The sequence below is a fragment of the Lolium perenne genome, chromosome 5, assembly GCF_019359855.2.
Source record: "Lolium perenne isolate Kyuss_39 chromosome 5, Kyuss_2.0, whole genome shotgun sequence".
Lineage (NCBI taxonomy): Eukaryota > Viridiplantae > Streptophyta > Magnoliopsida > Poales > Poaceae > Lolium > Lolium perenne.
The window spans coordinates 267442734-267469467 of NC_067248.2; the positions used below are offsets into that span (position 1 = coordinate 267442734).

General features: G+C 44.6%; 2 protein-coding genes and 1 long non-coding RNA gene across 3 annotated transcripts; all 3 read left to right on the plus strand.

Moving 5' to 3' along the window:
* Nucleotides 1-377: 377 nt before the first annotated feature.
* On the plus strand, nt 378-5240 carry LOC127303059 (uncharacterized). Its single transcript, XM_051333823.2, has 5 exons — nt 378-844; nt 1498-2218; nt 3239-3608; nt 4002-4716; nt 4811-5240. Exons 1-4 carry the CDS (start codon nt 562-564, stop codon nt 4053-4055), a joined length of 1428 nt encoding a protein of 475 aa, XP_051189783.1. The 5' UTR covers nt 378-561; the 3' UTR covers nt 4056-4716; nt 4811-5240.
* Nucleotides 5241-5657: 417 nt separating this feature from the next.
* LOC127303060 (large ribosomal subunit protein uL1) lies at nt 5658-8669 on the plus strand. Its single transcript, XM_051333829.2, has 6 exons — nt 5658-5780; nt 5894-5929; nt 6524-6743; nt 6829-6994; nt 8106-8311; nt 8447-8669. The coding sequence occupies exons 2-6, from the start codon at nt 5925-5927 to the stop codon at nt 8498-8500; spliced, it is 651 nt and encodes a 216-aa protein (XP_051189789.1). The 5' UTR covers nt 5658-5780; nt 5894-5924; the 3' UTR covers nt 8501-8669.
* An 11175-nt stretch (nt 8670-19844) lies between these two features.
* Nucleotides 19845-26246, plus strand: LOC139831158 (uncharacterized). The gene is made up of 2 exons (XR_011745839.1): nt 19845-19901; nt 25966-26246. It is a non-coding gene; the product is annotated as an uncharacterized lncRNA (long non-coding RNA).
* The last annotated feature ends 488 nt before the right edge of the window (nt 26247-26734 follow it).

Consider the following 26734-nt stretch of genomic DNA (forward strand, 5'->3'; position numbering starts at 1 on the left):
GCTCCAAAGATGTTCTTCTTTGTATTAGCTAGAATGGCATGGCATGGCATGGCATACAGGACGAAGTAAAACAAACACATGATGTTCTTTGCCTTGCCCTCCACCCACACGTTTTCTGTAGCGGAAGGAAGGCACGGCACGGCACGGCACGGCACACCAACCGCGACCCGACCCGACCCGACCCGAGCCAACAGCCAAGCACGACGAGCACGGGCTCGAGCCGGACCCTGTCTCGCTGCTTAGCGAAATACCGGAAACACCCCGGGTGAAAGCCACACGCACAGGGGCAGCGACGTAACACTCTCCCCGCCCCGCACGCACGCACGCGTCGTCTTTACTAGGCTAGGCCGAGGCAGATTCCCCTCCCTCCCACCTCGCCCAGCCCAGCCCAGCCCTGTTCCGCGTCCGTCCTATCTACCCCGCCACCGCGCAATCCCAACCAAACCCTAGCTAGCTCGCTCGCTCGCACGCCCCCCCAGATCTCCTCGCCCTCCCATGGCCGCTCCCGACCAACGGACCTCTAGCTAGCTAGCGAGCCGCGCGCCAGCAGATCGGGGCCACATGGAGGCGGCGGAGGACGCGGCCGCGGCGCCCGAGTCGTGGGAGACGGCCGACCTCGACGGGGCCATGAGCCGCCTGCTCCTCTCCTCCTCCTCCTCCACCTCCGCGCGACGCGTCGCCTCCTCGCCGGACCTCGCCGACGACGACGACCACGACACGCAGGCGTTGACGGCCACGCAGGCTTCGCTGGCGCGGCAGGATCCGGCGAGCGCCGACGATCTCGTGTCGCAGGTCGACCAGTTCCTCCGGGAGGCGCTCGAGAAGCCCCGAGAGCGGCTATCAGGTAAAATCCGACCCGAAACACACCAGTCGGAGCAGCGGCCCCGTTTCCCTTGCTTACGCCACCATAGTCCTAGTTTTTTTCTTTTTTGTGCGCGAGTAGCTAGCGAGCTCGTGTCTAGCTCCGCGGTTCAATTGCGCTAGCGCAGGACGAAATTCTCCTCTGGAATTGTGCTAAATCCGTGCTGTTGCGTTCAACCGTGTCCGGGCACCATAGTCACGGCGTTTGTTTCTGCCGGCTGGCCGTGGTCTGCTTCACTAGTTTGCTGGGTCTGTTTCTGTACATACGCACCCAATTCCCGGAACGAAATCCAAACGCAGCAGCATAGCCTGCGCGCCTACTGTTGTGCGACCGTCGCATGCTACTATAAATTGAGCTGCATACTGCTGTTAGCACATTGTGTGGCAGTTCAGTACCAACGTTGGGCATGTACCAGAAATATGTGTTAAGCTATCGTTTATTGTGCACTGCATACTCTCTGATTCTGAGGTTGCTCAATTACAGTCAGCTATTCAAAAAACCAAAACAGTCTGTATTTGTTTCATCGTTTCCGCATCTGCTCTTACTGCTTGATTATTAACTTCCTAATCATAAACTCGAGTTGAGCAATGCTTGAATGGATGGCTGTGTCTCATGTCACTCTTGTCTCATTGCAGTGCTACGCATGGAGCAAGACATCCTCAAGTTCATCCACGACCCTAGGCAGGCGCAGTTTGAGTTCCAGGGCCTTCCGACATCGTACCTGCGTCTCGCCGCGCACCGTCTGGCGCAGCACTACTTCCTGCAGTCGATCGCCATGCCGGATCCCAGCTTGCCCGATGGGACCACCTCTCGGATCATCCTTCGCAAGACGTCCGCTGAATGCCGCCTGCCCGTGATCCGCCTAGCCGACATTCCGGTGAACCTTCCTCAGGAAGAGACCAGCACCGTGGCCACCAAAGTAGCTATCAAGCAAAGGCCCCAGAAGAACCACCATGGTGGTGCAGGTGCAGGTGCTAACTTGTCCAGAGGCAACCTTCAGAAGAGCGTTGAGGAGAGGAAAGAGGAGTACAACAAGGCACGTGCTCGCATATTTAGCACCACTAGCAGTGGCAGTGATGCGCCTGATGGAAGACCGGTTGAGGAAGTCATCTTGCCCAATACCCTGCATAGGTCCACTTCCTTGGAGCTGAACTCAAACACCCGCTACGCCGAAGTGTCTGAAGCTACCCTTGAAAGGAGTTTGACTAGCACATCATCTAGCAGCAGATCAAATAGAAGCAGGATTGACAAGGAGCCCCCACTCAATAGAGGCAGGCAAGGCAATAATAGGGTGGCAATATTTCGTGACCGTGACTCAGAACGCAAGGATCCTGATTATGACAGAAGCTATGACAGGTTTGCTACACACAACATGGTTTTTGTTTCTTGCTATCTACGCTTGGTTTTCCTCTACTGTGGTTGTAGTCCCATATTTTACGATTTTGCTCTGCTGCTGTTTGCTTTTTCTTAAAGACTTCCTCTGCAAAGTTTTATCCGGAAACTATTAAAGTACCTAGCTAAGTTCTATTGATCTGTCTTCGTGTTTTGGTTATTGATATGATCTGTTCAATTAGATTGATAGGTTATGCACTTCGATTTGCAGAAAGATAGTGGGGATGAATGTAAAACATGTAGACAATGGCTGTCATGTCAGAATTTGTAAATTTGAAGGGGGTCTAATGCTAAAAATCAAATCAAAGCTGTTCACATGTTCTGATGAAGATGATCAAGCTATAATCATGGTTTTTGTTTGTTGCTATCTAGGCCTTGTTTCTCTGTACCGTGATCATGACAACCTTTTGAGTTACCTTTATCATGCCTGTGTGTAGTCCCATATTTTATGGTCTGGTTTGCTTTTGTATATTTTTTGCTGTTGGCTTCCTCTGCACACTTATCTTTGTAAACTACCGTATTTCTGGCTAAACTCTATGTCTGGCTTATGGTTTCTGGTTATGGATAGAATCCATTCAATTATAATAGTATTTATAGATTATGACTTACGGTTATGGATTTGATCCATTCAATTAGTATTTATAGATTATGACTTACGGTTATGGATAGGATCCATTCAATTATATTTATAGATTATGCACTGTGATTGCTGAAGGTTTGAGCAAATGCATGTAAACATAGTGTGTCATGTCAGAATTTGTAAAACATGAAGGGGGTCTAATGGTGCAAAATTAAATCGAAATAGTTCACATGTATTCTGTTGAAGACGATTAGGTACTTGTCGACATTGCACGGAAGAAGTACATATGCATTTAAAGGTGTTAAATTTGTAATTATATTCTCACTTCCATAAATATAGGACGTGCACACCCTTTTGATATGGAATTTATTACAAGTTCACTCACAGTTGAGTTACCATTCCAGGTACATGCAAAGATTTGATCCTAGTTTTGGATTTAATGGAGGCGCCTACACCATTCAACCTCTGTATGCTCCTGCTGTTACCTACAACACTGAGTTCCCCCAGCTTGGGTCACCACAAATGTCTCCGGTTGCTGTGGAGCAGCCTCATCCAATGGCTCAGCACATGCCTGGGCCCTGGTCACCGGCCCAATCACCTAATGCAATTGGCTACAGGCCTGCAGATGGTGTCATGCCACCCTACAGTCCTGGTCAACCTGGTGCTCCTGTCAGGTCTTCTGTTTTCATGCATGCTTCCCAGCAATATGCCATGCCTTCACGCCCAGGAGTCTCATTTGTACATCCACAGGATTCCATGCGACCATTTGCACAGGTCTGCATGCACACTTAACATCTGTATGATTTGTCCTATCATTCTTACTGAGCTGATATCCAGAGTATTGTTGATAGATGTTGGTTCCAGAAGTAAATAATACGATTTTCTGTTACCTTACCGTTATATTGTATGAATTCTGCCTATAAATATTTTGCGAAGCTTCTGTTTTTGCTGGTATACATATAGTTACCTTTTGACAATTAGCTTCTATAGTTGAAAACATAACAAATTACCTATTCTGTATACACTATATGATGGTTGTATTCTTCAAGTTAAAAAGTGGAAATTGAGAGAATGAAACTTCTTGTACAGCCATAGCCGTTTTTTTATGATTCAGTTGTGAAGTTGGTTACTTTCTGGCCTGACCCATATCATGTTCTTGATGTACAGACTCACCAACAACAGCAAGCTGAAGCTAGTCTACGCCTAGCCCGGCCCCGGTGAGGGGCCTGGGCATGCCTGCTCCTGCCAGCACACACTGAATATGCAAATCAAATCGGATGAGGCATCATTCTCATCTCTGGCTGGCAGGAGCAGGCATGAAATAACCGAGAGTCGCACGGCTGGGCCAGTCATCTGCTTGATCTTATCATGCTCGTGCGATTCTCGGTGTGGATCCTCCCTGCACTCCGTGATGTTGGGAGGGGGCACCTAACTCCATTGTCCGTGACGTAAACTGCAGACCGTTGCTTGGACCTCTCAAGTCCTAGCATAGAAGATGCTGAGAACTGGAGGGCAGAGCAGTCCTTGTCTGTCTTTCTTCTCGGTGCTGTGGCTCCTTGCATACCAAGATGTGAGATGCAAGAGGGGCACATGTTACGTATGGCCCTTGGAACACGAGGGGCCCCGTTCCGTCAACAAGAGAGGAGAATGGGCACATGTTACCTATGGCTCCTTGGAAGACGAGGGACACCGCTCCGTCAACAAGAGAATGGGGCACATGTTACCTGTGGCTCCTTGGAAGACGAGGGGCACCGTTCGGTCAACAAGAAAAGAGAATGTGGCAAATGTTGCCTATGGCTCCTTGGAAGACAAGGGGCACCGTTCGGTCAACAAGAAAAGAGAATCGGGGCATCAAGTATGTGGATAGACAACCAAGACCTGGGTTAGTCCAATTCCCTGTACATGTACAAGCACTCTGCTTCTTTAACTTTTTTTTTGTTTTCACCTAACTGACGGTGACGAACTGCTACATGCAGGTGCCCCATTGGGAGTACCAGACCTGGCACTTGTTCTCCTCTGGCTCGGCTGAAGTTGCCCTGATTGTGGCCCAGCTTCAGATGGAAGGGTTGAGCCATGATTGCGGCCCAGCTTCAGACAGAAGTTAACGAAGCTGTATCGCCTGCTGCCAGGGCACCCTTGCCTGCTCTCAGGGTCTGTGGAGAGAGCTGCAGATGATGACGATGAAGAGTTTCTAGTCGTGAATTTGTGTTGTTTTAAGTTTGCAACTTTAGCATCAGTAGAGAGTAGCTAGTATGTGTTGTACATGAGCGTTTGTAGTGGTAAGTGAGTGGTGACCCAGTTTGTTTTAAACCATGTCGTTATGCTACAACCGGAGTAAGATGGATTATGGTATTACAAAGTCCCAGTCCCAGATGAATGTCAACATGTTTGTGCCTTGGAAGTGAATTTGCTTTGCGTCTGTGTGTTTTGGGTAATGTAGTCAAAAGGGTCATCTTTGCTTGCTGCTCGTGGTTGTTGGGCATAGGTGAGATGGAGACTGCTCGTGGGTGTTGCGTCAAATGGATGAAGAGGAACTGGAAAGAGTATCTTTTTGAACAGCATTATTAACTCAAAAAAGTATATAATACAGAATTTGACAAATATATACAGCCCGTAGTTTGAAATTTCTGAACCATGTTCCGATTTGTTTTCTCAAGGGAAAAAAAATCTTGCTGTTTGCTGCCAATCTATCTATTACTCCCTCCGTTCCATGGAATGTTGATCCATGAGCATTGAGGGAGTAGTTTGGGTCTGGGCCGACAAAGACTAAAGTGCTGTTTATTTTCAGCCCATCCCATGGATGGCCGCAATCCGTTGGAATCACCGAATCCAACGGCTGAGAGAAACCCGCGGAGCCCGACTGAAGCTAAAGGCTTTCCAGAGACGACTCCTCGCCGCCGCCGCCCTCCATTCCTCTTCCTCCCCATCCAAACCCTAGACGACCAGGTACGTACGTGTGCTCCCCTTCTTCCCTTGCTAGCAGGTCTCATCGCCCGTCGTCGATTTTGCTTCCCGCCTCCCGATCTCACCGCCGCCTCTCGCGTTTCCGTTGTCTGCAGGTGGATCGTCGACCAGCGACCGGCCGCAACCATGAGGTACTACCGCCACTGATCTCCGCTTCTCGTGCGATTGTTTGCTGGATTGTCTCCCCGTAGCACCACTTGAGATGATACAGATGTAGCGCGCCTTCTGGCCCGTAACGAATTCTGCTAAATAGATTGCGTTTGGATTTTGGGTTCATGCCACTTCTTCATCTAGTTGGACCTGGATTTATACGGTTTGTCCGATGGTTTGTATATATCGCGATGCGTTAAGGCAGTATTCCCCCGCTATCCGCTTATTACCACTATTTACTTTGACATAGGATAGGGGGCAAACTCGTTTCTCCATAAGTAAGTAGTCACTTGCCGTTGCGCAACTGAACTGCGTGGTGCAAAATTATGAGCAGGTAACTGACATGCGGGGATTGGTTCCATACAAGTTACCTCGGGCGGACATACATGATTTGTGGTAGAGTTTGTATATGCTCATGCTGTGGTGCCATGGAGACTATTCCTGTGCTACTATCTGTTGTTACCTGTTGATGATTATAATATATCTGCTCGAGCTCGTTTGCTAGACTAGTGCTCTAGTTGGCTATTTCCAGTTCAACCACTATTGTTTTTGACCCTGTATACTCTGCTTTGCAGTAAGCTGTCGACCGAGGCCCTCAAGGAGGCCATCACCCAGGTCGTGACCGACGCCAAGGAGAAGAACAGGAAGTTCACCGAGACCATCGAGCTCCAGATCGGCCTCAAGAACTACGACCCGCAAAAGGACAAGCGTTTCAGCGGCTCCGTCAAGCTGCCCCACGTCCCGCGCCCCAAGATGAGGGTCTGCATGCTCGGTGATGCGCAGCATGTGGGAGAGGTATTGCACTGTTTTCTTTCGTCTAACACGCATGGTGATGCTATTAATGCTAGTTGGCTCACTTGTTTTTCCCTTCTGATTGCAGGCTGAGAAGATTGGTCTTGATTCCATGGATGTTGAAGCTCTTAAGAAGATGAACAAGAACAAGAAGCTTGTCAAGAGGCTCGCCAAGAAATACCATGCTTTCTTGGCCTCAGAGGCTATTATCAAGCAGATTCCCCGTCTCCTTGGTCCTGGTCTCAACAAGGCAGGCAAGTTATCTCATCTGTCATCTATTAGTTGCTTGTTTCTCAGCTGGTTGATTTAATTCTCGTGGCTACAACTTAGAACGACCTTTCTTTGGTTTTGACTGTGCGACATATATTTTCTGTCTTGGACCTATTAATTGTCGTAGTGATGGGTTTATCTGCTAGCATAACCACATGTTGTGTTACTTGCATTTTAGTTCCTCTTGTCCTTATATGGGTGGACACTCTATTGTGTCAGGTGGATTTATATGTGACGAGATAGTGCACAAAGCCCCATTTCATATGCACCTCAATCCATAGGTTTTGCAAAGAAATTATCGTATTGATATTTCGTACCGCTTAGCTGCATTACATCACAATCTATGCCTGCATGATGAGAGTTCGCATCTTCTCCTTGTTGCACATACATTTACCTTACTCTCCTTGTTCTGAATTTGTAGAGTTTAGCTGCATTACATCACAATCTATGCATTCCTGATGAGAGTTCTTTGCATCTCTTTGTTGTGCATACTACATGCCTTCGTTATAATTGTTCTGAATTTGTAGAGCTTAGCTGCATTACATCACAATCTATGCCTGTATAACAAGAGGTTGTGGCATCACCTTGTTGTCATTAGCACATTGCCTTGATTATCCCCGTTCTGTATGCTGATACTGCATATTAGTCATTATGTTTTGATGGGATATTAGAGCTTGGAACAGCCTTCCTTTGTTCATGACTTCATGTAGCTGTTTGTCTTGTGTATCCTTTGTTGATTACTTAATTAATTAATATAGTGGTGTGTCTATTGTTTCTGTTAACAATCACCGGCCAGCTGAACCTTGTAGGCATGTCTTTTTTTGCTTATATTTTTATTCCCAATATCCATGAAAAGTGTTGTCTGCCAGGTTTCTATATGACGAGATCATGCACACAACCCCATTACAGTTTCACCGGGATCCGTAATTTCTTTTAGTACTCTATGCACACAGCTGTATATCTCCGTGATTGATTTATAAATTATATTGCACTGTATGCACTGCATGGTGAGAGCTCGTGCATACTGCATGATTATCCTTGCTGTGAACTTCTGACCCTGCATATTGATTGTTGTGTGTTTTGATGGCACTACAGGCAAGTTCCCGACTCTGGTTTCTCACTCAGAGTCTCTGGAAGCCAAGGTGAACGAGACGAAGGCCACGATCAAGTTCCAGCTGAAGAAGGTGCTGTGCATGGGTGTTGCGGTGGGCAACCTGTCGATGGAGGAGAAGCAGATCCAACAGAACATCCAGATGAGCGTCAACTTCCTGGTCTCCCTGCTCAAGAAGAACTGGCAGAACGTGAGTCTCCCTGTTCAGCATTATTCCCTGGGTTTCTCTTTCATCTTGTTGATCCGCATCCATTGAAATGCTCAGGCAGAAGAGTTGCTAGGCCAAGACTGATTAAAAATTTTGGTTGTTGCTTTTGTGTTGCAGGTGAGGTGCCTGTACATCAAGAGCACCATGGGGAAGCCGGCCCGGGTGTTCTAAGCCCAGTGCATCTGCCATCTATATAATCAACACTAGCTACCGTAGTTTCCTTGCCGTACGTGTTTGGGCTTAGAAATGCCGTGGTTTTTGTTAATGTTTCTGTGTCGTGGTGAACATGATGAAAAGAACCTGTTACCAATATATTGATTGTCTATGCTGTGTACCCTAATGCTGCTGCTTCTTCATCTGGTTTGTGTTTGCTGTACGTTGCTTTGGAATGAGAAGGAAAATTCGTGTTCGTGGCATTGTGCAATAACAAGATTCTGACAAGAACCTAATATTACGTTCAAAACAAGAGTATGAACAAGAATCTATTCTTCCGATCAAACACACCTAATACACGGCCATGGCTGATAACCGCCGCTGAACACACGCCTCAAAGATCTAGAACCCTAAGGCTTTTTTTTTTCTTTCTTTCTTTTATTCTGTTGTCTGGGGAAAAAGACACAACCAACGTCCCCAAAAACCCGCCATGATCCACATCGAGCTTGCCATCCCAGGTTCAGATCGAGACGTGTTCCTCCTTAACTTACACCTAGCTAAAAGCTGACTCGATCGCAGTGCACACTTCTGATCGTAACAGTGACACCTCCGTCAGTTAAACAGACATTACGGGAAACGCTACAGCTGGCGAGAACACAAGCATTAAACAGAGAAGCATAGCTGCTTAAAAAAAAAAAAAAAACGGTACAACGCAGACGCTCACAAAAACACACATACAAACACCCCTATGAACGCACGCACACCCTACTCCTATGAGCACCTCCGAGAGACTGAGGCGACATGTCTTGAGGTTGACACCACTGACGCCTCGCTGCTGACAGGCACGTCACCTACCACTAAAAACATAGCGCCGGATAAATCCAGGTAAATGCAAACATTCATACCAAATCTATGACTTAAACCTGGGTGGGCTGGTTCCACCGCATGGGACCTAACCATCAGAGCCAAACTCTGTTTGCATAGCTGCTTTATTCTACTGCAAACAAAAGCCATACTAACACATTTATTGCATCTTCTGCGTCTTGTAGAGGCCGGTTTATCGAGGAGTGCCTGCATGGCTTCTTTCATCTTCAGTAGAGCACACATTGTACACGTCCCTGGGAGCGATCACCGTGGCCGTGTGCCGGAGCCTAGGCCGCCAGACAGCGAAGCACCTTAGATGAAGTTCCTAGTGGTCAGGGCATGTTCGTCGTCTTGAGGATCATAATCTCCAGCGAAAGACTTGGATCCAACAAGATTGCGATTGCACTGGGTTACTTCAAAGCCTGTGCAGGTCCCATTCCACCTGGCTGGTGGTTCCAGGACCCAATTGTCTGCCTTCGTGCCCTCTATGCCACTGCCATCATCCGCATCGCCGTGGCTTGCCTCTTTTGGGCAAAGAAGACCTTCAACCACTATCCCATGGGGCTCCTTGGAACATGTTCTAAGTTATTTACGAGACAACTGTTGGTAAACAAGAAACGGCATGAACATGTGACATGGGATCAAGGAAGCCAAACTCACTCCTCGTACGGGCAAACACCTGGCATATTTGTTTCACTTCAACATCTCATAAAATTGTAGTGTTAATTAGTAGAATAGCTACTAGTCTAGAACTACATGCATCCATCCAACTTAATACTTTCCAGGAGGAAGGAAGACTCTTTGCGATGGAGCATATATAGATACGAACCAAAATGTTTATCATTCTATAATCATGCATGTAGTCATTTTTTTTGAAAGCTCAACGGTGGAGGGAGCATGACTCATGAGTGTATTACGGCGAGCATGCATGCATTTCGTTCGCGCTATCAGGCACCATGAATCTCCACATGACGGACGCATGCATGCAAATTATGCGTGACTCTATTTTTTTATTAAATTCCTACTTTATAGTTGTGGCACAACTTCTTATTTATGTGGGAGCCATAAATGTCTTGATCATATTCGCTGTCATGTTCGTAAATGGCTCAGAATGGTCTAAAGATAAGAATTATTGGAACTATTGGAGATGGGTTTACTTCAAAATCAATCGATGCTCACTTGTTTTTCCCTTCTGATTGCAGGCTGAGAAGATTGGTCTTGATTCCATGGATGTTGTAGCTCTTAAGAAGATGAACAAGAACAAGAAGCTTGTCAAGAGGCTCGCCAAGAAGTATCATGCTTGTTAGATTGATCTCTCCCGCGTGGGCCCAATGGCCCACCGGGCCCCTTTGACCTGCGCCCTGATTGGGGGCGCCCAACCCGTTATGGTTGGTGGGCCCCTATCGCCAGCGCTATAAAGAGAGGTGGGGGCCGGTGGCTCGCAGTACGAGGTTCACCAGCGTTGCCGTACGACCCACCGAAATACCAGTCCGATCTAGGGTTAGCGCTGTGCCGACGGGAAGCTCCGCCGCCGCCGCCGCCACTATCTCACCCACGCCACCGCCATCACCACCATGTCGACGCTCGAAGGATCATCCTCAAAGGGAGAAGGTATGTCTCTACCTCCCTCGATCTCTCTCGGATCTCGCAGTATACATATAGTAATAGCATCTACCGGATTGCATCTTGTCTAGTCGATCCGACAGATCTATCAATGGTATCAGAGCTGCTAGTTCTAGATCTTTTTCGGTAGAATGTATGAACAGCAACCCCGTCCCAAACAAAAGAAAAGCAACCGGTCGAAACCCTCGGGTTCGCCGGCAAAGTTCGTGCCGCCGTAAGGCTGCGCCGCCCCTCTCGATCCCGATGCGCATCGGCAAGCCGAGGCATCGGGAAGAAGGGCTACTCCTCTAGCTTATGCGAGACGGAGCAAAGAAAAGAACCTCACCGGCCGGGGCCTTGTGCTCGCCGAAAGCTCACCGGCTTACCGTGCTGCGGCCAATGTTCAAGAAATCGTGAATCGCTAACTTATCGGTCAGTCTTAAAATGGAGATTAATCGCTTGTCGGACGATTAATCGATTTTATCGGTCGGCCATTTATCGGCTTAATTTTTTGTAAATTCTAATTTTCAGCACTAAATTTTATATAATATGCTATGCATAGATAATATTGAAGCATTGAACAGAAGTATTACCTTGATTTCTTGCATTTGAATCAATAAAAATGAAAATTTTGAGGTAATGTATAGTTCTACAAGACAATAGAACAAAAATAACGACTGCTGACCGAATTTCAGCGAAATTTCATTGAAAATCGGCCAAAATATCGGCCATCGGACTGAAAATCAGCCAAAATATCGGTGCAGCGATAAATTAGCCGAGATGCTAAAATCTTATCGGTTACCACCCGATTCACGATAAATCGGCCGATAAATCGGTATCTCGGCCGATTTTTTGAACAGTGGCTGCGGCACGTCGCCGGCAAAGAAAGGGCACCACCACTGCACCACTTGACGGCGGTGCACCCAACACTCAGATGGACGCACTTACCGACAAGAGGCACAGGGGGCGCCGCTGCTTCTCGTTTCGGCTTTGGCCGACGGGATCTGGTGCCTGCGGGCTGGTTTCCTCCGTCGGTACAGAAAGGAGCGGGAGAGCCCCGCCGCCGCCTGACCCAAGCACGCGTGCGTGAGGTGAAGCCTCCGCGCAGCCGCCGGAGTTCGAAGAGATACGGGAAGGGAGACAGTGGGAGGAGGGCAGGCTGCTCCGCTCGCCGCCGGTGACAAGCTGGCCAGGCGTGCGTGCGAGCTACTGCCACCGTCTCCCAGTCGCCAGAGAGTGGCCAGAGAGCGGGTCGGGGGAAAAATGGCTAGGGTTAGGGTTTCTGGCCGTTGGCCGGCCCTCTTATACCGAGCGAAATAGAAGGACGACCGTCCATCGAAACGGACGACCAGGATAGGGCCACGTCGGCGCGTGGAGGCCGCGTTTGGCAGGCCGTGTGGGTCACGCGGGCCAGACCGTGTACAGGCCGCTGGCCAGGCCGTGTCTGGGCCGCGCGTGCGGGCCACGAGCAGGCCGCAGCGTGTGCGCCGCGTCGCTGCGTGCCGCTCGGCAGCGTGGGAGCTGCGTTGCTGTGCGCAGCACGGTGCGTTGGGCAGCGTGGGCCGTGGGCCGCGCTGTCAATTTTTTACAGTTTTATTAATTACAGAGGTATTTTTAGTCAGTTTTGGGTCATTTTTTGTCCAAATTTTGTCTAGTTTTTTCTGAATAAATAGGACCAACGAAATATTTGTTCAGAAATTAAAAAGTAAAGGATATGTCTCTGTAAAGTTCAATAGTTAAATAGTTTAAAGTCACAGTTTCCGCTGTAAATAGTAAAAGAAGCATTTTTTAAATTCAAAATGATAGTTAAAATTCAAAGTTAAATGAAAAGTGGTTATTGTGACAATTATGGTTATGTTATTTTTTGACCAACGTTATTAATGGCATGACCATGGTTTTGTTGCAATGATGATATGTGCATTTATCTCTATTTCTTCCCAACGGTGATATAGTTTTATTTGCATTAACACAGTTGCATGTTTTAATTCGGACCAACGTTGGATTATAATTTGCAATTGTACTGTTCTCACTTCTTTGTGGTTTTCAGGAGGGTTCTACTTGATGAGCTGCATCAAGGATGTTCCCACCCTTAGAGGGGATAACTATACAGAATGGAGGAAGAAGGTGGAATTCGCTTTTGTCTGTGCTGAGGTGGACTGGGTGGTTGAAACACCGTAGCCCATCAAGCGTGCTGACCCTGTCAGAGATGACACGGATACTGATGATGCATGGGCTAAAAAGAAAGGGGACCATGCTCCAGTGGAGATGTCCTACACCTTAGAGAACAGAAAGTGGCAGACTGCCAACAAAAAGTGCATGGCATTCATAAAGAATATAATTGAGAACGCCATCGTGGGCTCAATTACAGAGTGTGCTTCTGCTAGGGAGTACTTAGAAAAGATAAAGAGCTAGTTCACTAGTTCTTCAAAGACATATGCTACCCAGCTGTTGAAGCAACTGGTGACAGAAAAGTACACTGGAGGTGCACATGGCATCAGGGAGCACATCCTCAGGATGAGCAACCTGGCTGCAAAGCTGAAGCCCATGGATGCTGACCTGGAGCTGAAGCCTGCACTTCTAGTTCACTTGGTGATGGCTTCATTGCCACAACAGTTTGACAACTTTATTGTCAATTACAACATGAACCCTGAGAAATGAGACATTGAAAAGACCATTGCCATGTGTGTGCAAGAGGAGGACAGACTCAAGGCACAGAATGGAGGTACTCTCAATTATGTGAAGGACAATAAGAAAAGGACATTCACACCAAGCAACAATGGCTCTCCTTCAAAGCAATATGGTAAATCCCCAATGCAGCATCATCAGAAGTTCCAGCACAGGCCATTGCCAGTGAACAAAGATCAGTGTCTTCACTGTCATAAGACTGGGCACTACAAGAAAGACTGCCCTGCTTTTCTGAAAGAATTAATGGCAAAGAAAGGTAGCAATTTAGTTTCCTTTGTAAATGAATCCCTGTATACACAGTCTTCAAAATCTACTTGGTGGATTGACTCAGGTGCAACTGTTCATGTTGCAAATTCTTTACAGGGATTCCATTCGACGAGGACTACGAAAAGAGGCGAAGGATGCGTTGAAGTCGCGAATAGAATTCAAGCAGAAGTTGAAGCTGTTGGCGACGTCCTCTTGGAGCTAGCTGATGGCTTGACTATTCTCCTTAGAGATGTCTTATTTGTTCCTTCCATACATAGAAATTTAATAAGTGTATCGCGCTTAGATAAAGACATTTATCAATGTTATTTTGGACATGGAAAATGTGCCATATGGTGTAATAATTCTTATGTTGGGGTTGCTATACTCCTTGATGAGCTTTATTTATTGTCCTTGCGTGAAAAAGTATTGTCTGTGTGTAAAGTGAATGAACAAATATCCTCGTCGGAAAAAGAAGGAAAGAAAAGAAAAAGAACTGATGAATCATCGAAATTATGGCACTATTGCCTAGGCCATATTTCGAGGGGGAGAATAGAAAGACTCGTTAAAAATGATATTCTTCCTCCATTAGAATTCTCAGACATAGAACAGTGCATCAATTGCATTAAAGGAAAATTTGTAAAGCAAATTAAAAAGGGTGCAAATCGAAACACAACAACACTAGAAATAATTCACACCGATATATATGGACCATTTCCTATAAAAAGTGTGGATGGATATGATTCGTTTATAACATTCACGGATGATTACTCCCGATATGGTTATATTTATCCAATAAAAGAAAGAATAGAAGCGTTGGATAAATTCAAAATATTCAAAGCTGAAGTTGAAAATCAGCATGATAAAAGAATAAAGATAGTCAGGTCTGATCGTGAAGGGGAGTACTACGGTCGACATACTCCATATGGCCAAGTCCCTGGACCTTTTGCAAGGTTCCTACAGGAGACTGGAATAGTCGCCCAGTACTCGATGCCGGGCGAACCTCAGCAGAATGGGGTAGCTGAAAGGCGCAACCGTACCCTCATGGATATGGTGCGCAACATGATGAGCTATTCCACCCTACCATTGGGATTGTGGATTGAGGCATTAAAAACCGCTATTCACATTCTAAACATAGTACCAAGCAAATCGGTGCCCAAAACGCTGTATGAGCTATGGACAGGGAGAGTGCCTTCTTTAAACCACCTGAAAGTGTGGGGGAGCCCTGCTGAGGCCAAAGTATTCAATCCAAATATCGCAAAGTTAGATACCAAAACAGCCAGCTGCCATTTTATTGGCTATCCTGAAAAGTCAAAAGGTTATCGTTTCTACTGTCCAGAGAAATTCACAAAGTTTGTAGAAACGAGACGTGCTGTCTTCTTAGAAGACGAAATGATGAGGGGGGAGCATGGTAGCTCCGAAAAATGATCTTGAGGAGAAGAGGGTGCATGCACCTAATCCCATGACTCAAGAGCCATTTTTTGCGCTACCATGTGCACCTGTACCGACGATCCCTGCGATTGTGGTGCAAGCGCCTGTTGTGACTCCACCCATGACAACGATGAGTGAAAATTCGGAACCTGTCCGTCAGGAGCCGAATGAACCATTTGTTGAGCATGAAAGGGAGCAACAACAGCCACCTCCAGAAGCTGAGCCACAAGTTGAGGAACAGAATGCTCCAGAGATTGAGGCCCCTAAAAGGTGTACAAGAGCTAGAAAATCAGCCATTTTGACTGATTACAAAGTTTACAACACAGTTCATATGGAAGGTGATCCCACTTCATATGAAGAAGCCATGAGAAGCCCAGATTCATCAAAGTGGGTGGAGGCCATGGAAGACGAAATGAGATCGATGAGTGCCAACCATGTTTTGGACTTAGAGAATATTTCTAAAGGAGCCAAAACAGTAGGCTGCAAATGGGTCTACAAGATAAAATATGACTCCAATGGAAATATTGAAAAGTATAAAGCACGACTTGTGGCAAAAGGATTTACTCAAAGAGAAGGGATAGATTACAATGAGACATTTTCTCCGGTCTCATGTAAGGATTCCTTCAGAATCATCATGTCACTAGTTGCACATTTTGATTTAGAGTTGCATCAAATGGATGTAAAGACGGCATTTCTAAACGGGGATTTAGAAGAAAATGTCTACATGAAACAACCCAAGGGTTTTATCATGGAAGGCAAGGAAGAAATGAGATGCCGCCTAAAGAAATCCATTTATGGATTAAAGCAAGCCTCCAGACAGTGGTATCTAAAGTTCAATGAGAAAATTAAGAGATTTGGATTTAAAGAAAATATTGAGGACAATTGCGTTTATGCAAAGTTTAAAAGTGGAAGATATATTTTCCTGATCTTGTATGTGGATGATATTCTGCTTGCCAGCAGTGATATTAGTCTACTGCAAGAGACAAAGAAGTTCTTGTCCTCAAATTTTGATATGAAAGATCTTGGTGAAGCGTCATATGTTTTGGGCATAGAAATTCACCGAGATAGAAACAATGGAGTATTAGGACTATCGCAAAAGGCTTATTTAGAAAAGATTCTAAGTAAGTATAATATGCATAAGTGCAGTGCCCCACCTGCCCCTATAGTCAAGGGCGACAGTTTTGGGAAACATCAAAGTCCCCCAAATCAATACGAGCTCGATCAAATGAAAGCGGTTCCATATGCTTCGGCCATTGGAAGCCTATAGTATGCACAAGTGTGCACTCGCCTTGACTTAACATTTATCACCGGAGTACTCGGTAGATATCAAGAAAATCCAGGTTTTGAACACTGGAAAATGGTAAAGAAGGCATTGCGTTATGTGAAAGGCACAAAAAATCACATGCTAACATAGAGAAGATCCGATTCCCTAGAAATAAGAGGGTATTCAGATGCAAATTTTGGGGGGGATAAAGATGATAGAAAATCCACATCTGGATATGTATTCACCCTCGCAGGGGGAGCTATTTCGTGGAGAAGCTCCAAACAGACGATAGTTGCATCATCCACGATGTATGCAGAATTTATAGCATGTTATGAAGCCACGGGGCAGGCATTATGGTTAAAGAAATTTATACCCGACTTGAAAGTGGTAGATTGTATTGACAAACCACTAAAGATGTACTGCGACAATGAGCCTGCAGTATTTTATGCTCACAACAAGTCGAGTAATGCTACAAAACCGATTGAGGTTAAGTATTATGTTGTGAAACACAAGGTCCAGGATCAAACAATAAGTCTCGAGCATATAAGGACAAAAGATATGCTTGCGGATCCGCTAACAAAAGGCTTACCACCCAGCGTGTTCAAGGAACACGTAGCCGGCATGGGTTTAAGGGAAAGTCTTACCTGTCCTGGATCATAAGAGGACCAAAAGTAAAAGAATTTGTTTCAAAACAGAGAAGTGTATTGTGGCTGTCTGATTCTATCAGCAATAGAGCTGTGACGATGAAACATGCCCTATGGACTGATCCAAAATAAAACAAATAAAGCGAAAGTATAAAGTTAAAAGTAAAGTTGAGATCAAGGGGGAGAATGTTAGATTGATCTCTCCCGCGTGGGCCCAACGGCCCACCGGGCCCCTTTGACCTGGGCCCTGACCGGGGGCGCCCAACCCGTTATGGTTGGGGGGCCCTGTCGCCAGCGCTATAAAGAGAGGTGGGGGCCGGCGGCTCGCAGTACAAGGTTCACCAGCGTTGCCATACGACCCACCGAAATACCAATCCGATCTAGGGTTAGCGCTGTGCCGACGGGAAGCTCCGCCGCCGCCGCTACTATCTCACCCACGCCACCGCCGTCACCACCATGTCGACGCTCGAAGGATCATCCTCAAAGAGAGAAGGTATGTCTCTGCCTCCCTCGATCTCTCTCGGATCTCGCAGTATACATACAGTAATAGCATATACCGGATTGCATCTAGTCTAGTCGATCCGACGGATCTATCAATGCTTTCTTGGCCTCAAAGGCTATTATCAAGCAGATTCCCCGTCTCCTTGGTCCTGGTCTCAACAAGGCAGACAAGTTATTTGATCTGTCATCTATTAGTTGCTTGTTTCTCAGCTGATTGATTTAATACTTGTGGCCAAAACTTAGAACGACCTTTCTTTGGTTTTGACCGTGCAACATATCTTTTCTGTCTTGGACCTATTAATTATCATAGTGATGGGTTTATTGTTATCACCAAGTTGTCTGCTAGCATAACCACATGTTGTGTTACTTGCACTTTAGTTCCTGTTATCCTTATATGGGTGGACATTCTATTTTGTCAGGTGGATTTGTATGTGACGTGATAGTGCACAAATCCCCATTTCATATGCACCTCAATCCATAGGTTTTGCAAAGAAATTATTGTATTGATATTTCGTACAGCTTAGCTGCCACTACGGGAAAATATGTCTTTGCCGTGCAACTATTTGCACGGCAAAGGGCCCTATATGCACGGTAAAGCTTTTACCGTGCGACTCAGCACGGCAGAGGTCGCACGGCAATGCCATTGACGGCAAAGGCTTCTTTGCCGTGTGACTCGCCAATGTTGCACGGCAAAGGCTTTGCTGTGCGACACCGCACGGCAAAGGTCGCTTCTTTGCCGTGTGCCAAACATGTTTTATCTAAAAAAATGCCAGCTGATCTGGGAATCAAACCTAGGACGCAGAGTAGGGAAAGCATGCGACCTTGCCACTAGGCTAAGTGTTTGTTTGTTGATAACTATACCACGCCACACCTTTTGAGATGAGAAGAAATCCAGTTTTTACATCTTTACCGTGTGCTTACACTAGGCAAAGTCTTCTTTGCCGTGCGTTTGTTAAAAACACTAGGCAAAGACTGCTTTGCCGTGCGCCAACGTTGCACGGCAATGCCTAACGCCTTTGCCGTGCACCGAATGTTTGCCGTGCGGTGTGTTGGGCCATTGCCGTGCACCTTTCTTTGCCGTGCGGCCTCTTCCGTCGTTGCCGTGAATCTTATCTTTGCCGTGCGCTCGTGTCTATCTTTCCCGTGGCCAAGATCTTTGCTATGCGTTTTTATCTGTGCACACGGCAAATAAATCTTTGCCGTGCGGGAACACACGGCAAAGAAAACCTGCACGGCAACGCCTATTTTTCCCGTAGTGTGCATTACATCAGAATCTATGCCTGCGTGATGAGAGTTCGTATCTTCTCCTTGTTGTGCATACATGTGCCTTACTCTCCTTGTTCTGAATTTGTAGAGTTTAGCTGCATTACATCAGAATCTATGCATGTATGATGAGAGTTCTTTGCATCTCTTTGTTGTGTATAGCATATGCCTTCGTTATCATTGTTCTGAATTTGTAGAGCTTAGCTGCATTACATCACAATCTATGCCTGTATGACAAGAGTTCGTGGCATCACCTTGTTGTCAATAGCATATCCCTGGACTATACTTGTTCTGAACTCGGATCCTGTATATAGTTCATTGTGTTTTGATAGCATATTAGAATTTGGAACAGCCTTCCTTTGTTCACGACTTGATGTAGATTAGATGTGTGCCTTATGTCTCTGTTGGTGATTAATTACTTAATATAGCGGCGCGTCTATTGTTTCTGTTAACAATCACCTGCTGGCTGAACCTTGTAAGCATGCTGTCTGTTTATATTAATTTTCATTCCCAATATCCATGAAAAGTGTTGTCTGTCAGGTTTGTATTTGACGAGACCATGCACACAGCCCCATTTCAGCTTCACTGGAATCCATATTTTCTTTTAGTACTCTATGCACACAGCCATGTATCTCTGAAAATTTATTAATTATATTGCACTCTGCACTGCATGGTGAGAGCTTGTGCATACTGCATGATTTATCCTTGTAAACTTTGATCCTGCATACTGATTGTTGATGGCATTATAGACAAGTTCCCGACCCTGGTTTCTCACTCAGAGTCTCTGGAAGCCAAGGTGAACGAGACTAAGGCCACCATCAAGTTCCAGCTGAAGAAGGTGCTGTGCATGGGTGTGGTGGTGGGCAACCTGTCGATGAGTGTCAACTTCTTGGTGTCCCTGCTCAAGAAGAACTGGCAGAACGTGAGTCCCGGTTCTACTTTTTTTTTTGAAATGGGGGTAAACCCCGGCTTCTGCATCATGACGATTCACACGGCCTTTTATTAATAAAAAGATCCAACAAGTATAGTTTACAACTCACGCATCACCAAGGATTGATACAAAAATCAACCATCGAAAAGTAACCATACTATGACTACACATTAACATAGCCTTCTAGTATGCCGCCAACTAGCCTGGCACAAGATATCCTGAGCAACCATCAGGAGCCGTGTGCAACCAGTAACCATAGCATCCCGCTGCCCCTCCGGTGAGAGTAGAGCCCAAAGTTGGACCCAATGGGACACCATATGGATAACCTGCAAGAAATTAAAAGAAGATTTTTTTATTAAAGATTATATCATTTCTAATCCTCCAAATAGACCAACATAAAGCAGAAACCCCTATCCGGATAAACGCCTTAGATTGTCTATCTACTCCATTTAACCAATTACCAAACATATTGGTAATATTAGTCGGAGGTGGAAGATCGAAAGTGAAATTAATCGTTCGCCATAGGAGCTTAGCTAAAGTACATTCAATAAAAAGGTGTTGAATTGTTTCCTGTTCCCCACAAAAAACACACTTTGTACACCCATTCCAATGCCGTTTAACCAAATTATCCTTAGTTAATAAAACCTTATTGCTCAAAAACCACATGAAAATTTTAATCTTAAGTGGGATCTTAACTTTCCATAAGTACTTCCGCAAAAAAGGGGTGTGATCACACATGAGATCCTCATACATTGACTTGACTGAAAACAAACCATTTGATGTTAACTTCCAAACAAAGCTATCATCAACTTCAGTCAAATTAACCATCATCAACTTCCTGCATAGTTGTAGCCAAGCTGTCCATTTATTACCACTAAGCACCCTTCTGAACGTAATATTCAATGGTGTTTGGGCTAACACCTGTGCGACAGTCACATTTTTATGATGTACAATATTATATAAGGACGGATATTGATGAGCTAAAGAAGTAGTTCCTAGCCATGTATCTTCCCAAAAACGGGTGGTCATCCCATTGCCCACCTTGAAAAAACCCCTAGAAAAGAACTCTTGTTTAACTCTCATTAATCCTTTCCAAAAGGGGGAATCGGTGGGCTTAACTTGCACCTCCGATAACGTCTTATGTCTTAAGTATTTATTATGTAGCAATTCTTGCCACGCCCCGTCTTCATTTAGAAGTTTAAAGAGCCATTTACTCAATAAGCATCTATTTTTGATTTCGAGAACCTCAATACCTAATCCCCCTTGATCTTTAGGTCGACAAATAATGTTCCATTTAGTGAGCCGGTATTTTTTTTTTGTTTTCGTCGGACTGCCAAAAGAAACGAGATCTATAGAAGTCCAGACGTTTCCTTACCCCAACAGGTATTTCAAGGAAAGACAACAAAAACATCGGTAGGCTAGTTAATACTGAATTAATGAGTACTAACCTATCACCATAAGATAGTAACTTCCCTTTCCAGCATCCTAATTTACTCTCAAACCGTGTTTCTACCGGATACCAATCTGAATTCCTGAGTTTTTTGTAATGGATTGGAATGCCCAAGTATCTAAAGGGGAGATGACCAGCATCACATCCAAAGATCTGTTTATACTGTTCCTCTTCCTCTTTCGCCTTACCAAAACAAAAAATCTCACTCTTATGAAAGTTAATCTTAAGCCCCGATAGCTCTTCAAAGAGACATAAAATTAATTTCATATTAACAGCCTTGTTAAGGTCATGTTCCAGAAAAAGGATAGTGTCATCAGTGTACTGTAGAATAGAGAGTCCTCCATCAACAAGATGTGGAATTAACCCTCCGACTTGACCATCTTCTTTTGCTCTTTCAATTAAGATGGCAAGCATGTCTACAACGATATTAAAAAGCATCGGAGATAGAGGATCTCCCTGCCTTAGGCCTTTTTTTGTCTGGAAATAATGACCAATATCATCATTTACCTTAACCCCAATACTACCACCTTGAACAAATTGTTGCACAATTCTACCCCATTCTGGAGCAAAACCTTTCATTCTCAAAGTTTGCTGAAGAAAAGGCCATTTCACTTTATCGTATGCCTTCTCAAAATCAATTTTAAATAGCACCCCATCCAATTTTTTAGTATGCACCTCATGTATTGTTTCATGTAGTATTACTACCCCTTCTAAAATATTTCTTCCTGGCATGAAAGCCGATTGAGTTGGCTTTATAACTCTAGGGGCAATCCCCGAGATACGATTTGTGCCAACCTTAGTAAAGATCTTAAAGCATACATTAAGCAAACAAATAGGTCGGTATTGCTGAATTTGAACCGCATTTTATTTTTTAGGTAATAATGTAATAACTCCAAAATTCAATTTATAAAGGGGCAATTCCCCCTTGGTAAACTGAGAAAATAAAGCCATTAGATCATCTTTTATGACGGTCCAAAAAGTTTGATAAAACTCGGCTGGAAAACCATCTGGTCCAGGAGCTTTATTCAGTTCCATTTGAGAAATAGCCTCAAATACTTCCTCAGATGTAAAGGGGTCTGTTAAGATCTCATTCTCCAAAGGTGAAATTTGCGTAATATCGTGAATGTCACCTTCAACTAAAGAAATATTTGAAGGGGCCGGTGCCCCAAACAATTTCTTATAGAATTCAGTGATATAAACCTTCAGGTTATCTTCCCCAACAATAGTCCCCTCTTGTTGCTCTAGTTGGAAGATTTTCTTTTTTCTGTGTTTACCATTAGCTATTAAGTGAAAGTACTTTGTATTATTCCCACCTTATTGAATATGCTTGACTTTTGCTCTTTGTGCCCATTTAGACTCTTCTTCTCTTCTTAATTTGTTCAAGCTATCATTAGCCTTTTTAAACTCTTCTCTTTCATTTGTATCTAAAATATTTGTTTCCGCTTTCACATCAAGGTGATCAATAATATTTAACAATCTCTCTTTTTCTTTCTTGTACTTGCCACTTTGATTTTTTGCCCAACCCTTTAAGAATCTTCTTATATGACGTAATTTATTTAACCAAATTTCCATTGGATTAGCTCCACCTATAACTGAGTTCCACTCCTTTACTATCATATCAAAAAATCCCTCTTGACGCAACCAATGTAGCTCAAAAGAAAATTTTGCCTGATTACCCAAATGTGCTTTCACTCCCGAGTCTATCAATATTGGAGTATGGTCAGAATCAGCTCTAGTTAAAGCTCTTACCGTCACCAAAGGAAATTTTTGCTCCCATGAGATTGATGCTAACAGTCTATCAAGCTTTTCATATGTAGGTTGTTCTCTCCTACTTGCCCATGTAAATTGGCTCCCAGAGAGAGCAATTTCACGCAAGTTGAGATGCTCAATGATAGCATTAAAAACAAAGGGCCAACACGCCTTGAAATTATCATTATTTTTCTCTTCCTTCTTACGAATGATATTGAAATCACCACCTACCAACATAGGTAATGTTTCAGATTCACATGTTCTGACTAGTTCTGAAAGAAATTCCGCTTTGTGCATGTCTTGGGTAGCCCCATATACCGGCACCAGAATCCATTCAAAACCATCTCTCTTACATTTAATGTGAAGCTTAACACAAAAATCTCCCGTGCTTACCTTTAGCACTTGTAATGTGTCGGAATTAATTCCCACTAAAATTCCTCCCGAACGGCCATGCGGGGGTAAACAAAACCACGAGAAGTTATTACCTCCCGCTAATTGATTCAAAAAAGGAATCGAAAAATTAGATCTTCCAGTCTCCAACAAGGCTATGAAGTCTAATTTATGTTCCCTAATTGCTTCTTTGACAAACAAATGCTTCGCAATGTCTCCAAATCCTCCTGAATTCCAAATAATACCTTTTAAGTTCTGCATTAAGAGAATTGCTTTTTAATTCTTTTCCTAGTACTTTTACGAATATTACTAGAATCATACACTTTTCTTTGTCTAGTTTTCTTTACCTTAACTAATGGTTTAAGATGTTCCAAATGATCATCAAAATCAAGTGGAATATCTTCGTCATCGATCAAATCCTCACACAAGGTGGAAACTTTTGACAATACAAGAGTCTCCAGCCCTTCCTCCTTGTTTTCATTCTCAATCTCTTTTTTTTTTCAAAATTGTCAAAATACGTCCCTCCTCTACCAATTTAATGCCGTTAATGGATTTGTGAATCTCCCCTGTTGAATTACCTAAGGATATCCCTAAACGATGTGCTCTCTTAATTATTTCCGACTCCGGTATATTAACAATAGAGAAACTAGGATTCGACGACTGACCTATATTGGAACACTCATCACGTGATTGTGCATTCTTCATTGCCTTCTCCAGTTGAGGCATATCGGCATTGGGCTGGCTTCCCAATCGTGAACTCGATCTTAATCCATTTGAGGGTTTTGGAATACCCCCGAATGCAATAACCTCTTCTGTCGAGGGAAAATGGGACACACGTTCATTCTCAATCTCGGACAAAAAAACAGATGATGTACCAATATTAGAAAAAATCTTAGAAGAGGCCGGAGACTCACCATTGATCTTCCTAGGTGAGGCCTCCCTCATCCTCTCATGAAGATCAATTGCCTTCTTCTCCCTCTTCTCATCCAACACCATATTTGCCGTATCACTATCCATTGTTTTTTCCAACGAAACAACCCTGGTTGATAGCAAACTTGACCCTACATAATCCGAAATAATCTCATGAGATACTCCATCAGAATGTCCGAAATCATCAAGAGAACAACAAAAATTAAAGTCATTACAACACATACCATTGCTCCCAGTAATATTGTGCACATGACCCACCGAAATCTGTCCTCCCATTTTAGAATGATCTCCTCTTGAAGATGTCCCATGTTTATATAAGCTATGATCATCAACCAAACCAAGAGAAGTATTCCCATTTGGCCCCAAACCCCCACCTGTAAAATCAAAATCGCTCTCAGATCGTAAAGTTTGAGACAAAGAAACCACATCATCATGCTGAAAATGTCCAATATGACCAACATGTTCATTATTTGCATCAAAACCGAAAGAAAACACACCTTGGGTCTCAACAAACCCCTTCACAGAAGATCCAACCTGCACATTGGGGCAGAGGTCAACCCCTGCACCACTATCTTCATCGCCTGGCGCGCAAGGAAATGACAGGCCAGCAGGTGTATGTAGGATTTTCTGCGCAGTGTGTAGCTTCGTCACAGCCGATAGCTCACACGGTCGCTGCGCAGAGGATCCGGCGCCCACCTCACCGTCGCCCACTTGCTGCTGACCGACCGCAGCAGTGCGCGCAGATGCTGTCGGTACAGCGCGCGGCGAAGAGCTTGCATGCAAAAGACCACCTCGGCCAGTGTGCATCAGCTGGTTGGCTGCAGGTTGCACCAGCACAGCGCCTGGCTTCTGCAGTCCAATGACTGCATTCCGACCAGGGGAGGGCCCTCCGACCTGAACAGATCCCGAGAAAGCTCCTCTGACTACAAGATCAGCATCAGAATCCGTGTTAATTTTGTCATCTAGTACAGGAATAATAACATGAGATATAGGATGGAAAAGAAGACCAATTTGGTCCGAATTTTTTGCAGCATCAATGTTACCTGGAGAGGCATGTTTTACATCCAAAGATCCAAACTGAATAGCCTCTAGAGACACACCTTGCTCTTGCATACCATCAACCCCATTATGTTTACTCGAACTGTGATGATCATCATTTTTATCTCCCTCCTCCAACTCATTATTCTTGTTAACCATATCTATATCATGATTATTACCCTTGTTTCCTTCTCCCTGTTTGTCCTCACTATCTCCATCAAAACCCTCATTTGCATCCACCATATTGACCTCTGCCAACTGTTCCTCGCTCTCTACTTCAAAACGAAGCTTATAAAAACCTCTCCTGATAAACATGTCACAATCTGCTGGAATAAGTCTATGATCAAGACACCCTATCTTGGTTCGGAGTACTTTATTTTTCCGAGTATACGCCATATCCACATCCAACGTCTTGCCAAAAAGAGTGCCAACTCCGAAATGCTTAGGGCTGAAATTAAATGGGACATGACATTGGCTATTGCAATTTTTGTTTTGCAGGTGAGGTGCCTGTACATCAAGAGCACCATGGGGAAGCCTGCACGGGTGTTCTAAGTCTGTTCCCTTGCCGTCTATATTGATAATATCTTAGCGGACTTCCTTGCGTGTTTATGCATGTAGTGGTTTATCATCGTCATAATTTTGCGTGTGGACTGGTCCTGCTGAATGTGATGAGAGAATCTAGTAGCGTTTTTCATTGTACAAGGTGTCGTGATGGAACTATGTGCTCGTCAAGATCGCTAATGATAGAACCTGCTATATATGTCGTGTATGCAGTTGTACCTGGAGCCATTTGTGCACACGATGCCGCTCGTTTTTCTGGTTTTGTGTTACCATACTACTATATTTTTGGCTGTTACATCTGAGAGTGCAGCTGATATTTACATGGACTGTTCTGACGGAATTTCTGCATAGCGACGAGGATGCAACCACTACACTTGTGTAGTGGATTAACTGTTTTTTTGAAAATCTGTTGTGCGAGAATAAGATTTAGACATCGGTTTGCCACACTTTTCTCTTCATTTCTCTTATTTGCCACATGACCTTTAGAGAATAGTGTGGTAAATTATAAAATCCTAGGTTCGATGTTATTACTTTCTCTATGCAAGCCACTTAATTCCCGTGCAGGATATTTCCTTTGCGTGAGCGCTTTAGGTTTCGGAAGAGATCGATTTTGTTTACGATTGAGATGTTCAGGTTCGGTAAGAGTTCGGATTGAGATGTTTTGCACTGGGTTACTTCAAAGCCTGTGCAGGTCCCATTCCACCTG